This window comes from Miniopterus natalensis, chromosome 1, assembly GCF_054644295.1.
Source record: "Miniopterus natalensis isolate mMinNat1 chromosome 1, mMinNat1.hap1, whole genome shotgun sequence".
Lineage (NCBI taxonomy): Eukaryota > Metazoa > Chordata > Mammalia > Chiroptera > Miniopteridae > Miniopterus > Miniopterus natalensis.
The window spans coordinates 66,978,493-66,993,471 of NC_142081.1; the positions used below are offsets into that span (position 1 = coordinate 66,978,493).

Consider the following 14,979-nt stretch of genomic DNA (forward strand, 5'->3'; position numbering starts at 1 on the left):
CAGGTGATCATGGCATCAGAAGCAGAAAAAACATTCCAACGGTTTGCTGTCTTCGGAGAATCATCAAGTGGTAGCACTGAAATTAACAACAAAAACTTCTCCAAGCTGTGCAAAGATTGTGGCATCATGGATGGCAAGACGGTCACCTCCACTGATGTGGACATTGTGTTCAGCAAAGTCAAGTAAGGGACCAAAGATGGGAGGAGGGGTTGTGAGTAGAACAAACAAGATAGTGAGACATGGGAGGCTTTATGTGATAGAACCCATTTGTAATGGGTCTACTGAACATCTACTGGATACCTGACACTCTATTTTCCATCTGTCCTCAAGACACTCAGTGGCCAAGTCTGAGTAAGGGGAGGGATGGACCTTGGCAGGTGATGGGTTCATGTTCCAGAGTTCCTGGATTTCTTTCTTACTGACCAGGGCCAAGAATGCCCGAACCATCACATTCCAACAGTTCCAGGAAGCAATGAAGGAACTGGGCCAGAAGCGGTTCAAGGGGAAGAACCCAAATGAAACCCTGGAGGACATTTATAAACTCATGGAAGGCAAGGACCCAGCTACCACTGGTGTTACTGTGAGTGACGTTCTTCATCCCTAACACTTGACCCTACTTCCCTAAATCCCTGCTGCTCCATCTCTCCTCCCACCCTCCAATAACCCAAATGCCTACCAGCAGAGGTACTGTATGTAGGGAGACAGGGCAGAGAGCCTCTAGGGCACTGTTGGTACTGGAACTGGCTTCAGAGATCATCCAGTAGTTTCAGAGGTGAGGAAACTGTGGCCCAGAGCGGGGAAGTGACTTGCTTAAGGTCCACAGCTATTTTAATAACAAAATTTAGACTCATTCTCAAGTGTCCAGTATGCAAGCGCAACAACTAGGGCCTGGTGGACACTGAGTGCAGAGGACTTGGCCCCTGACCCCATTCTTCTTCCTGCTCTTATATAAGGTCTAATCTCTGGCTTTCTGTCTCTCACCCACCCTCTATTCCCTCTCTGTCCCCTCTCTACTAAAAGCTCTTTCTGCTCTAAATTTCAAATAAGACCTACCTATAGTAGTAGGCCCTATGGGACCTACCAAATAGTAGGAAGAACCTAGCATATTGGGTCTGGGGTCAAAGTCCTCTGGCTATAGCCTCATCATAATAACTCCTCTGGCCCTGTCCGGGTGGCTCAGTCAGTTGGAGTGTCATCTCATACACCAAAAGTTGTGGGTTCGATTGCTGGTCAGGGCACATACCTAGGTTGCGGATTCAGTCCCCCATCAGGGCACATATGGGAGGTAACCGATCAATGTTTCTTTCTCACATTGATGTTCCTCTCTCTCTCTCCCTTCCTCTCTGTCTAAAATAAAAAAAATTAAAATATATCCTCAGCTGAGGATTAAAAAAAGAAAAATTTAAAAATAACTCCTCTGGAAGCAGAAAAATCCACACACAGTCCACTCTCATACACCAGACTCGTCCTACCTCACCAGTGGATGGCTTTGGCCACAGTTCCTACCCACAGCCACATCTGGGCCCTGAAAAATCAGCACCGTGCCATTCATAGAACAAGAGCTCTAAGCCCTAGGGGGAATCAAAGACCATCTTAAGAAAACGGGTATAAGTGTGGAGGGTAAAGGAGAGGGATCAGACCCATCATCCTCTGGCTTGCAGAAAGCAACAACCGTGGGAGGAGTGAGCCGGCTGACGGACACCAGCAAGTACACTGGAACCCACAAGGAGCGCTTTGATGAGAGTGGCAAGGGCAAAGGTATTGCAGGAAGGGAAGAGGTGACCGACAACTCAGGCTATGTGGGTGGCTACAAGGGTGCTGGCACCTATGATAAGAAGGACAACAAATAGGGAGCAGCCTTACTTAGTCTGCCAGCCCTCAACCCTGCATCTTTAACACCAGGGAGCTCAGGGAACAATAAACATTTGTGTGTGCAGCAGCTAACGAGTTCTGTTTTCAACCAGGGTAAGGGAAGGGTGGGCCCGTTGGTGTAGAGAGAGAGAGGAGAGGAGAGAAAGCCCAAGGAGTCAGGGTTTCCAGCTCTCTATCTTTTGCCTTACTTAGCCTGATACCTCCAAGCCAGAAGTTAGCATTCTCTCCACAACTGCTTCTAAGATCAGGGCTGAGGAATATATTTGGAGATAAGAGATGAACCAGATGTGGAGGTAAAAGTACTTGCTGCTTACATTCACACACCACTGGTATTCACCCCTTCTCTACCTACCAAAAGGGAGTAGCACTTCCTGATTTGATGTAGGATGACTCAGATACCACCAACCAGACCCCTGTCCCTCCACCTTCCTCATCTGTTGCAATCTGAGTTTTGTTGTGGGGAGAAATGCAAGCCAGCTAGGGTGGGCCAAGGATCTACTTAGCCTTACTCCTGTTACCAGTTTGTTCTAGAGCTGGGAAAAGGGAAAATCCATTTTTAACACTCAGCCAGAAGTGAGTTTTACCCCACAGCCCCTCCACGATGGTTCGGATGGATCAGAAGATCCTACTGACAACTAAAGATCACGCAGGAAGATGGCCAGAGGTAGGTGGTCTCCAGGACTTCAAGAACAGGAGTTCTGGTGCACTAAGGAAAAAGGAATGAAATCAAAACTGAATCCTATGTGTTTTTTATCTTTTTATTTTTAATGATTATAGATTCACAGGAAGATGCAAAAATAGTACAGAGAGGTTCCATGTACCCTTCACCCAGTTTCATCCAATGGTTATATCTTACATAACTCAGATGTGACTTTGAAACCTATGACTACAGCCAAGCCCCCCTCACCCATCTTGTCAGCAGCAGATCCTAGAGTCTAGAGAATGTCAGGAGGAGCTTTGGGAAGGAACAGGACTCAGGAATCTTTGGGGGATAGATCAGAGAAAATAACTTGAAACTCCAGTAAGCCAAGGTGAGAATTGAGGAAAAGAGGCTGTAGAAGACAGAGTGACTAAAGGAGGCTGGAAACATGGGGGAGACACACTGGGCTCCATGGTAGGAGGAGGGAGGAAAGAGCAGGTAGCTTGAAGAAAATGATTTCATAGAGAGGAGCAGACAGGGAACTGAGGGGGGCGTTCTGAGAAAGTGAGGCTAAAATGAACCTAAAGGTCTCAAGGAGGTCCCTATAACTAGAGATACCCATCATGTGGGTGAGTGAGTGCAGGGGGTCATAGGGAAATGGGGAAGACTGAAAAGAGAAGGGTGGTGGGGATGGGGATTTGAAACATTGAGCTTGGGTGCCTGTTGCCATGGTGTGAGCTGAGGCTCTGGGCCTCCATCCAGGATTCAGTATCTGGCCCAGTGGACGGACAGTCAATGCCAACTGGACACAGTCAGCTTCTTGGGTGGGTAAAACTGTCTGTAGGAGAGGAAGGATGATGGGGGTTGGGGGAGGTAAACAAGTTAGAAAGAACCTAGAAAACAATATGACTTTGCATGGTTACTAAAGCTCTGAACATTTTTCTCCCTCCCTGGTCTCTTGGGAGGGAACCCTGCCTACCTTCAAAGTCGGGGGAAGTCCTGTACCAGGAATCAGAGTTTTGGAAATGGAACAGGCTGGTCTGAGGTGACAGTAGGGGGTAGTTCAAAATGAAAGTTTCCCTTCCCTAGTAGAGGCCAATGATACCTATCGGTTTAGCATCATACTTTTGAGAACAGAGCAGGTAGATCCTTTGGTTGGTTAGGGTGCCATTGTAGCGGCAGCTGGTGGGAGGCTGTTTGGGGGACAGAGAGCAGATTGTGAGGGGGAAGGCTTCCAGGGTGACTGTACAGTATTCATTGTAATTCTCACAGAAGCTCTCACACTGCTTGCAGGACCTCTCAATGGCTTTCCAGGGGGCATGTATCACATAATGGGTCTTTGGGCAATACCAGCTTCCCTCTCTGCCCCTCACATAGGCCATCAGACCGTTACAGTAGCCCTGGAAACCCACTGGGTAGTTAACCTTGGGAAAGTCAATGTGTAAGTCGCGAAAGTTCTTGATGGCAATCTCCAGTCTGACGTTCATGACCAGAGTTGGTCCTAAAACAAGCTGGACGAACAGGAGCCAGGCCACAGCTGGTGCCATTCTTCCTGCTGGTAGAGTTAAGGTGGTTGGAGGCAGACGTGGGCCTAGAGTGGCTGTCTTCCCTTTCCCGCAGCCTCCAGCATTCCCCCAGCCTTCCCTGCGTTCCTTCCCCTACACCCTAAGAGCTTGACTGTACCTCAGAGATCATCCAGCCCTAGACCTCATGCGCCAGAGAGAGGAGACACTTATCCAAGTTCATTCAGCTGGTCAACCACCTTCAGCCATTCCCTACTTTCCCTTGGTCTCAGCCTCACCCCGTCATGAGCTGTAACACTTACAGAATAAGAGGTCCAACTGGTCCTTGGGTAAGCAATTCTTCTTGAGTATCCCTTCTGGTTAAAAAAAAAAAAAATGCAGAAGCAATAAAAGAAATAGGCTAGCTACGATTCTCTGATTGCTGTGGAGGAAGGACAGGAGCTGGAAGACAAGCAGGGCAGCAGGCAAGGATTCTTCTTGCCTGAGACCAAAGACAGCCCACAGGTGAGAAGAAGCTGGAAAGGTTTCTAGATAAAGACCAGTATGGAAGGAAGGAATGTCCCCTTAGTTTGAGGAATCCCTGTGCTGAAGGGGTTGGATGGGTGGGAAGAAAGAGATAGTGCAATCTGGTTTCCTCCTTTCTGGTGTCATAAGAACACTTAGTTCCAACCTCCTTGCCAGAAGTGCCTAAGTTCTTGGGCTTTCTTTGATGTCCATAGGCCTTGCTCCTGTGGAAAGGTGAGAAGAAAAGTACCACCATGTTTCTGAGGAACAAAGTGCTGCAGACTGTTCCCAACCCTTAGAGAACAGAGTGTCTGCCACTCTCTTATCCCACTCACAGGAACCCACGCACATGCAACAGCCTCCCACAAAAGTGATGATGCACTGATAATCAAAGACGTCTTTGTGAACCCCCACAGTCCCCATCACCAACTTCACAACTATCACAATGACACAATCACACTAATCCCTTACCTATAACTTCAGGCCCTTTTGGAGTCAGGGCACACCTGAAAATTTTTTCTTGCTGGCCCTGAAGCTTCACACTTGTCCTTTGGATTAGACTGCATAGCTTGGACTGAGATGGCTTGGTGTGGGCCATGTGAGCCTAGTGGGTCAGATTCTTGCTATTGTTTTTTATGTTGGGGAAAGGGCTGGGCTCCTAACTCTCTTTTTCATCAACACTTGCCCCTTCATCAAAAGCAAAGAGCCTGCCAGCCACAGTCCTTGACTTCCACAGGCCCCTCAGCCCAATTTGGATATGACCCAGGTTGTGGGCTTCCTCTCAGGAGAGCCTACCACAGTCTCCCTGGAGAGCAGGAGCAGGGAATCAGACTACAGAGCTCTGAGTGCTCCAAAGCCAATGTGTAGTTTGGGGTGGGGGGGGTGCAGAGAGACTTACTGAGGTTCCTCACTCAGAGCCCCCATGACTTGCTCTTTCTGACAGCACAAACTAGAGTCCAAAACTGAACTCATCCTTTCCACAACTTGCTGCTTCTCTGTATTGTCTATCTCAGCTCCCTCAGTAACCTATACAAGAGATCTGAGAGTGATCTTATACCTCTTCCTCCCCCTAACCCCACCTGTGGGGAGGCAATATCTACACGGCAGTTGAGAGCAAGGATTTTGAGTAAAACAGACTAGAAATTGAATCCTGCTCTACTGTTTCCAGGCTGTGCACTGTCCATCTAAGTTTACTGAAGCACCATAATCTTCAGTTTCCTCATCTGTTAATCAGGATAATATTTTGTACCTTGTGGCAGTATTAGGATACATTCGTTAAGATGTATATCAAGAGCTTTTAGTCCAGTGCCTGGCACATGTTGACTCCAGGCACTGGACTAAAAACGAGCATGAGTCTATCAGTCATGTAGCCCTGGAAATCTTAGATAAACTTTTCCTAAACCCATCCCTTCCATTCCTATTTCTTCCCCTGCTGCGTCTCTCCCCTTTCCTTGACACCAGACAAATTCCAACTCCAGTAAGGCTCTACCCCTCATAGGACTTAAGACTTTCCATGACCTGGCCCTTGCTATGTCTCCAACTGCATCTCCATGCCTGCCTGCTTCCCCTACTCTGCCCCCCCCATGTCCTTGCCCACATCTCCTCCTTCCTCTCTTGCCTCCATCAATTCCACTGAGCTAGCTCATCGGAAGACTCAGCCCAGAGATCCTGTATAAGAAGCCTCTACTTGGAAGAGCTCTCCAGGGAGTGTGTACAGCCAAGCAAGTGAGGGGAAAGCTCACACAGGCAAGTGTCTCACTGTGTCCTTCAGGCTGGTCTACAAGCCAACACTGAGTGGGAGCCCATGCCCAGAGATACCGGAGCCTGGCTGACTCAAGTCTTTGTTTTGAGGAAGCTTACTGTACTGTGTGGTCCCCACCTCAAAGCATGCCACTACTTCCCTGTTTGCTCAAGGCTGCAACTTCCCTGAGAAGAGAAAGGGGCCTTTCATGTCTCTTGGTTTTCTTCTTCCTTCATTCACTACCCACCTACCACCACTCACCTCTGCACGCACAATTACAGAAATAGAGCAGCGCCTTGTAGAGGAAAGAGTTCAGGACTTGATATTGGATAACCTACTGAGTTTTTGTTTCTTCTATAAAATGGGATTAATACCTTCCTTACCTCATGAGGCTACAAGAATAGAATGAGATGGTCAGCTTGAAAGTGCCTTTTAACCATTAACCAATTTTAAATCGATAACTGGGGATGGTCTCCTAGATTTCATACCAACTCATGTTTTTTCCCTAATTCACTGAACATCTGCAAAGCTTCTTTCATTCCCCAAATGAGCCAAGTGACCTGCCCTCATCATGCTCTGCCAACCTAGAGCCCCATTAACAACTGACTTAAAATTCATCTTCGCAAAGCCTTCTATTATTAGCCATGCCCCATGTTAATTACTCTGAAATATTTTTTAAATAGTTAAATATCTGAAAAACACTAAGACAAATTTGGTGGGGATATATAAAGGTAAGTAAGACAGTTCCAGTCCAGATTAAATTTACAATTCAATAGGAAAGACACACATATGAGTATATGTTACAAAGGCATGAGCCACAGGACCAGGAAAAGTGCTGAGTGTGCAATGGGCTTTTGGTTTTTTAATTGCCATCCTAGTGGTCTGGTCTTTAAAATCCTATCCTAGAGGCGTTGATCCATAGGATTGTTTCTTCCATTCTGACATTCTTGTCATGGTTTCATCTGCTCCCTAAGCCTGAGGTTTATGGAATTGTTACCCCATTACACTGGACTTTACATACACAAGAGTTATCCTAGAGATGAAGAAACTACATTTTAGAGAGGGACAGAAGCTGGCTCAAGATCATAAGACTAACTCAGTGGCTCTCAAGGGGGAGAAATTTGGTTGTGCTGAGAGACATTTTTTCATTGTCACAACTGGGAGGTGCTACTGGCATCTAGTGGGTAGAAGCCAGGGATGCTGCTAAACATCCAGCATTACCCAAGACAGCTCCCACAACAGAGAATCATCCAAACTGAAATGTAAATAGTGCTGAGACTGAGAAACCTGGCCTTATGAGAGAATCACATTTCCTAGCAAGTGCAGACTTTTTTATTATACCTTATATATTAAAAAGGGTTGGTAAATATCCAGGACTTAGAAATATGTTTGTTAGGCTTTGCTTGTAATGGTACTGGGTTTTCTATCAGCAAAAGGAGTACTGAGAGTTCACCACTAAAACAATTTTGGGTTATTTTTCTTATAAAGGTGACCCTATGCATGTAGTCATCTACACACCCTCTCCCTCCACCCCTCCCCAAGGGTGAGCATTTCTAGAACAACTGGCTAGAGAGGCAGATGCAGGGGTGATTTCCTATGACTGAGGGGAACACCCAAGACTTTTCCCGGAATGAGCTCACCTCAGTCTCAGTGGAATCACTTTTTGCCCTGTTAAACTCAAATTACTTAAACAGCATACTGTGTTATGGACAATTCCTGGGTTGTCCTTGAACCTAAAGGATTGCTTCTTATCAGAGCTTCACTTCAACCTTGGGGTTGATGTCTAGGAGCTACACTGTCAGTTCCACAATCTGCTGACCAACACTATGGACTGGTCATGTCCCCATGTGAGACTGGGATCATTCAGGGGCAGAGTGAATACCTTCTAACCCAGAAGCTGAATCGGTTAGGGTCACTTATCTGCAAGGCATTATACTGTATCCTTTGGGAGGTACAAAAGAAATATAACAGCTCTGGCCAGTGTGGCTCAGTTGGTTGGAGCATTGTCTCAATTTCCTCTCAGGGGACATACCCAGGTTGTGGGTTCAGTCTCCAATCAGGTCATGTGCAGGAGGCAACCAATCAATGTTTCTCTCTCTCTCGCTCTCTCTCTCCCCCTCCTTATCTCTAAAATTAAAAAAATGAAGAAGTGTAATAAATGATCCTTGTCTTCTGGGAATTGACTCTAAATTGGAGGAAAATAATAAATCCATTTGAAGAAATAACCAGTGATTCAAGGCAGAAAGTTATACATCTTAAAGACAGTAAATGTGGGAATTTAGAGGTGAGAAAGATCCCTCTAAATTGGGAGAATCTGAGCAACTTTTGGGGGTAAGGGTCATTCTGGAACCTTGTGGTGGGTCTCAAGAAACAGTTGAGTTAAGTGGAGATAAAGAGAATTATGAAAGGTATATCTGAAAAAAAGAAAAGTCCCGCTGGCATGGCTCAGCAGTTGAGCATCGACCTATGATCCAGGAGATCTCGGTTTGATTCCCGGTCAGGGCACATGCCTGGTTCCCAGCTCAATCCCCAAGGGGGGCGTGCAGGAGGCAGCTGATCAATGACTCTCTCATCATTGATGTTTCTATCTCTCCCTTCCTCTCTCTGATATTAAATTTAAAAAAAGAAAAAAGAGAGAAAACCAGCCTGGTTGGGGTTGAGGCACTCAGTGGAAGTCAGAGAGAAAGCTGGAAAGACAAGTTTGCCAAATTGTGGCAGACCTTGAATATCAGGCTAAGGAATTTATATTTTATTCTGTGTGTAAATGGGAGCTGACAATGGCCCCTCGTAAGGGAGGGCTCAAGCCCAGGTCAGGTTCCCCTCTCTTACTTCTTGGCTTGACTCAACAACACACTGGCCTGGGAACCAGTGATTCCAACCTTCTGTCAGTACTGCCTCCTCTAGACCCACAGCTGTTTCAGGAAAGGTCATGAGAATTCAAAGACCCAAAAAAAGTTCCACATCTGACCCCAATTTGCTGTTTGTTTCACTTTCCCTGTCTATGCAGTTGAATCCATTACCTTTATTTACCCTAGGAGCAACAAAGTCAGGATCACAGAACTCTGATCTGCCCCTGCTTGGATGGAAACTCTCACGGGCTTTCCATGGATATCCAGAGGCTGTGTGGAACTCGGGGAGAGGGAGCTGGGCTCTGAAGGGCGGGCACCTGTCCAGGCCCAGCCCCCCTCTCTCCCAGCCTCCCCACCCCTCAGCGCAGGTTAGAGGAAGCGGCAGCTGTTGTCCTGTGGGGAAAACAGGCAGAGTTCCACCTGGCACTGCTGGGGTTTTCACAACACTCGCCCCAGTGACTTCACACACACACACACACACACACACACACACACACACGCACACACACACACACACACGCGCACACACACACACACACACACACACACACACACACACACACGCCAGTGGCCTGCGGAGAAAGGCCAAGAGCAGTGACTGGTGATGGAATGGGAAGGAGGCTGGGGTAAGGAGCTACCTCCTGCCCCCAGATAAAGGCTGCTTGTGGGAGGGGCTCTCTTCCCTCCCATTTCTCTCCCACCATTTTGTCTGCTCCCCCTTCTCTCAATTTTCTCTTCTCCCTCCTGCCGGACTCCCTGACCAGCCCTGGGCCTGATGCCTGACTCCTTTGGTTCTCCCCAGCCTTGTCTCCCCCTTCCTCCATCTTTTCCTCTTGCCCCATGCATGTTGTGAAGGAAAAGTGGCAAAATGATCTTACCGAGTGCCAAGGGAAGCAGCTCTTGGAAGCTGGATGGTTTAAGCAAACAAATAAATAAAAGTACGGGTTTCAGCGCGAATCGGGCAGAGGGTAGGTTCAACTCAGATTTCATGTGCAAACCCAAACCTTTACTCTCCCTTCCCTGTGACCTGAGGGCTGGGTTTATTTTACCTTCACACAGCACTAAGGCAGCCTCTGGAGAGCCCAGCAAAATGGAGTGAGCAAACTAGGATAATTACAATGACAGGAAAACACAAGCGCAGGGGGCAGTGGGAGTCGCGGTTTGGAAACATCTCACTCTGGAATAATGAGAAGTGAGAAGCGGCCTGGGTGAGGAATTCAAATGAGCTCTTGGCCTCCCACCCCCTCCTGTAACTCCAGCCTCCAGTCCAGGGCTGGGCTGGGCTGTGCTGATCTGCATTCTATCCACGGTCGGCTTTAAACCAGGGATTTTATCTCCACACATTTGCATTTCTACAGCAGCAGAGACATAATTCTCTATCCAGAAGTTCAAACTGCAGAGATTCAGGCACCTTAACAAAGCAGTGAGTGCTGTCCCTAGAGCCAAGGCCTCACTAAGGGTGAGCCACAAACTTGCTCCTGGTTCTCTGTTGCCATCTGGTGGTGTTTCCCATCTCTAACACCAGGTTTTCTTCGGAAGATCCTCGGGACCCACGGCCGCACTCTCCCTCTACTAAAATGAGGTCCCCTGGCCTCAAAACAAACATTCAAATCTTCCTGACTCGAAATCCTAACTTCTGGACCAGAACACAAACCTCATGATCAAGATGGTTTATGTGGCCTCTCTATGGTTGCAATCCACACAACAGCCCGGGGATCTTTAAACACATAGGCCTTTTACTCCTCAGCTTAGAACCATCCCAGGGCTCCTCACCGCACAGAGCAGAATCTCAGTCCTAACGGCCTCTGATGCTTGCCATGGTCTGGCCTCTGATCCCTCTCTGATTTCATCATTCCCCTGCTCCAGCCACACTGGACTCCTGGCTGTTCCTCCAGCACCCCAAGCGTGTCCATTTGCTTTGGGGCCTTTGCAGTGCTGTTATCCTTACTTGGGGCATTTTCCCCAGGCAAGCACAAGCTCACTCTCTCACTTTCAAGTCTTTGTCCCAGAGTCACCTACTGCAATGACCTTATTTAAAAATCACTACCTACCAACTTTCATCCTGTTTACTTTTTTCCTTAGCAATTATCACTTTGAGCAAAGTGTGTGTGTTTGTGTGTGTGTACACTGTCTTTCCCATAATGAAATGTAAGCTCCACAAAGGTAGGATTTTTGTCTCTTTTGTTCACTGATATATTCCAAGTACCTTGGCACACCGTAGGAACTCAACAAAAATTTGTTGACTACATGAATGAACCTGAACCCAGTATTCTGAGATCACCCACTACTTACAGTGAATCCTGAAAACAAAAATACTGTTCTTCATCCAAGTTTCCCAGGCCTTCCCAGCCAGTTAGAGTGATGCTTCTCTGCCTCAGTGTCCTGGCTCTGAGTGCCACATGCCAAGCTCACTGGAGCCCCCAGAGCAGCACTGACCCAAGTTTTTCACACAGACATCACTGCTACAAGGAGCAGGACATAAAAGGTAAAGGAAGGCCCAAGGCACCACCAGCAACAACATTTTCAAGTTTGGACAATGTTTAAGTTTTACAAATTTTAATAAAGTAGGGAGAGGAAGAGTGAAGGATGAGAGGTGTTGGGTGCCTTCTTCTGGCAGAGCCAGGTGGCTTTGCTCAGCACCTGGAAGTGAGAGAGCCAGAAGAACAGGTCACCGTGGAACAACTGCGTTGGGATGGGTGCTGGGCACCGTGATGCAATAATTCGCCCACTCCCCCGTCTTCTCTATCTCCTCCAAAAGATAAGCAGCCAGTCCTGACGACAGGAAACCATACAAAGCAACTCTCTAGACTATTCTATCTGTATCTCAGGTCCGAGAAAAAGCAACTCATCACCACAGTGATCGGTTGTTCCCAGAATCCTGAAGCAGAGGTGTATATAGGAGATAAATGACAGCTCTCCCTGAAATTCATTTTGGGTTGCCACCTGGATCAGGTGTTTATTAGAGTCATTAAAATCATGCGGCCAGGGGCCAAATCTAGCCTTTGAGTGGGAAGATTCAAGCTTTCTCACTGCCAAACGAGTTTAGGCAGGTACACTAGTGCCATAGCTATCAGCTTATTTGGGACATGTAAGCGGAGAGGCACGCACCCAATTCATTTCCTGATGCGTGACTGCTCCCCAGCCCGCCCCCAAACTGACGCAATGGAGCCCGAGCCAGCTTTTAAGGAGCAGGCCTGGGAAGAGGCCCTCAGAGAGCTGAGGCCCAGCGCTGGGACTTGCATCCTCAGTGCACCGAGCAGGAGCGGCAGCAGCAGCGTGAGGACCAGCGAAGAGGTGAGGAGACTGAATGGAGAAGAGATGGGCTCTGACAAAATGAGAGGGCGCTCCAGCGAGTGACAGGATGGACAGAGGAGGGACTCCATGGGGGGGGGATGGGGACAGGCATCGGGGCAAGAAAAAGTGATGCTGGGGGTGGAGGCACAAGATGGGGATACGGAGGAGCCGGGGATGGGGTCATGGAGGGGATGAGACAGAAAAGGATAGGAGCACAGGGACACAACCAGGATGGGACTTGGGAGAGAGAAGACAGAACAAAGTGGGAGGCAAGAGGGCCAGAACGAAGGAAGGTGGGGATACAGGGTGAGGGAGATGGGGCATAGGGTTAGGGGTTGGGGTCACAGTAGGGATGGCACAAAAGGGGGAGAAAGGGGTGAGACCCCGGGGTGAGAAAGGGAAGGGAAATGGTGATTAGGTAGAAGGAGCAGAGACAAGGAGGCTCGTGTCTCAACTAAACCCCACCTGCTCTCTGCCCCCAGGGACCTAGCCCTCCATTCTGACTATTCCCCCCAAGAGAGATGGCTCCAGCCAGAGCAAGATTCTGCCCTCTGCTGCTGCTCCTGCTGCTGGGGCTGTGGGTGGCCGAGGTCCCAGTCAGTGCCAAGCCCAAACACATGACCTCAGCTCAGTGGTTTGAAACCCAGCACGTGCAGCCCAGCCCCCAGGCATGCAAAGTGGCGATGGGCAAGATCAACAGGCACACGAAACACTGCAAAGACTTCAACACCTTCCTGCACGAATCCTTCCCCAGTGTGGCCGCCACCTGCCATGCCCCCATCACAGCCTGCAAGAACGGCAAGAAAAACTGCCACCGGAGCAAAGGGCCCGTGTCCCTGACCAACTGTCAGCTCACCTCGGGGAAGTACCCAAACTGCAACTACAAAGAGAAGAAACTGAAGGCTTCTTACATCATAGCCTGTAACCCTCCCCAGAAAGGGGACTCTGGAAAATTCCACTTGGTTCCTGTGCACTTGGACAAAGTCATTTAGGTGTCCAGCCTTTCTCCCTCTTGGGCTGTGCTCTCATTCCTCTCCAGGCCTCTGCACCGCTCCTCCTATGCACAGAAGGTTCTCTTCCCTTCATTTCTTGGGGCCTTTCCTAGCTCAGGATTTTCTGAGGAGCAGCTGAGGTCTATACTTTGTTGGACTAAGCTCCAGAAGAGATGGTCTTTTATCTTTTCGTTGCTCTTTTCCCAGAAACCTATCCCAGGAGAGGAGCTGAGCAAGCTCAGGGGCGGGGGCTCCCTGGTCTGTGCCTGTACGGCCTCCCCTGCCCCACCTGTCATGGCAGCAAGGCAAGAGGGGGAAATCCGTGCGAGAGGGGGTGCGTGGGATTTACGGACAGAGCTCTTTCTGTTCCTAATAGAAATCTTCCCCAGCTCTGACGTGGCAGTGAGGTGGCCTCTGTGCAGACAAACATAGCATTGCATGTGTTTCGTGGTGTAGCCACAGGAGTCCCCTGTGGCATAGACTGGATGACTTGCCTCCTGTAGGGATGAGGAAATTGAGATTTCAGCAAGCACGATTAATTAAAGGACTTGCGAAATTGGTTAGTAGCAGCACCTGGACTTGAACCTAAGTTCCCCCCCTCCTCTATGTACGGTGCACTTTCTACTTTACCATTTGGCAAAAAAAGGAGAGACCTCTGCAGGGACAAGAGAACTAGATAAGAGGTCGCCCATGAAGAAATGTACCCTGAGAGCCCTGAAGAGCCAGTTACTCTGCCTTGACTGCAATAAAGGTCATTACCTCTCTAGCCAAGAGACTGTTTAGGAGGTGCTCGAGTTATCTTCATTCATTCTTTCTCTCTCTGCCTCCTTAACTGTCCTCCCCTTCCTCCAGCACACTCCTTTTCCAACCTGGGCCCTGGGCCTGTCTCTGGCTAGATCCCCTCGGCCTGAAGGTGTAGGATGAGGTGAGTACCCCAGTTTCACCCCCTTGCTCCAGGTCACATTTCCCTTGACCTCAAGGGACTTCCGTGGCCCAGAGCCTGCTTGTCACAAACAGGCTGGTGGGAGCTGCCAGAGCTTCCTTCCTCCTGATAATCATCTCTCCTGCCTCGGTGCTTCCCTGACTCTTCACTCTGGCAGTCAGCCCAGGCCATTGAGGTTGAGATGTGAAAATGCCACCCCCCTGTCCCCCTGGGCTGCAGACACCATTTCTCCCTCCCTAGTAAGCAGAGCTGGAGAAGCTGTGGCTCTATGTTGCCTGGTCCTGATAGCCTCTCCGGCATTGCCCGCAGCCCCTTCTCTCTCCCTTTATCTCAATCCCAGACAAATGGCACCATGCCCATACCAGCCTGCCTGCCCTCCTTCAGCACCCAGTTAAGTTGTTATATCTTCCCTCCCCAGCTGGGGAGTCTACTCTCTACCTAACCCTCCTAACAAGTCTAGTCCTCCTTGACTTCTCACCAGAGTTGGAGGAAGCTTTGGAGCCAGATGGAATTGAATGTCAATCTTGGTTCAGCGGTTCATGGCTATGTGACCCCGAGCCAACTACCGAACCCCTCTGTAGCTGTTTCCACTGAGCAAAATGGGAGCAATACCACCTACCC

General features: G+C 48.8%; 3 protein-coding genes across 3 annotated transcripts; 2 read left to right on the forward strand and 1 right to left on the reverse strand.

Moving 5' to 3' along the window:
- Nucleotides 1–9: 9 nt before the first annotated feature.
- TPPP2 (tubulin polymerization promoting protein family member 2) lies at nucleotides 10–1,850 on the forward strand. Its single transcript, XM_016199665.2, has 3 exons — nucleotides 10–182; nucleotides 427–580; nucleotides 1,662–1,850. The coding sequence occupies exons 1-3, from the start codon at nucleotides 10–12 to the stop codon at nucleotides 1,848–1,850; spliced, it is 516 nt and encodes a 171-aa protein (XP_016055151.1).
- Nucleotides 1,851–3,597: 1,747 nt separating this feature from the next.
- Nucleotides 3,598–4,059, reverse strand: RNASE13 (ribonuclease A family member 13 (inactive)). Its single transcript, XM_016199666.2, has one exon. The coding sequence runs from the start codon at nucleotides 4,057–4,059 to the stop codon at nucleotides 3,598–3,600; it is 462 nt and encodes a 153-aa protein (XP_016055152.2).
- Nucleotides 4,060–12,932: 8,873 nt separating this feature from the next.
- On the forward strand, nucleotides 12,933–13,633 carry LOC107527047 (ribonuclease 7-like). The gene has a single exon (XM_016199667.2). The coding sequence runs from the start codon at nucleotides 12,945–12,947 to the stop codon at nucleotides 13,413–13,415; it is 471 nt and encodes a 156-aa protein (XP_016055153.2). The 5' UTR covers nucleotides 12,933–12,944; the 3' UTR covers nucleotides 13,416–13,633.
- The last annotated feature ends 1,346 nt before the right edge of the window (nucleotides 13,634–14,979 follow it).

Excerpts from the sequence above, each read along its gene's own strand:
- TPPP2 (XM_016199665.2), top strand. The coding sequence starts at position 10 with ATGGCATCAGAAGCAGAAAAAACATTCCAACGGTTTGCTGTCTTCGGA. Across the intron at positions 183-426 it reads ATTGTGTTCAGCAAAGTCAA|GGCCAAGAATGCCCGAACCA; the intron begins GTAAGGGACCAA and ends CTTACTGACCAG. Across the intron at positions 581-1,661 it reads CAGCTACCACTGGTGTTACT|AAAGCAACAACCGTGGGAGG; the intron begins GTGAGTGACGTT and ends TCTGGCTTGCAG.
- RNASE13 (XM_016199666.2), bottom strand. The coding sequence starts at position 4,059 with ATGGCACCAGCTGTGGCCTGGCTCCTGTTCGTCCAGCTTGTTTTAGGA.
- LOC107527047 (XM_016199667.2), top strand. The coding sequence starts at position 12,945 with ATGGCTCCAGCCAGAGCAAGATTCTGCCCTCTGCTGCTGCTCCTGCTG.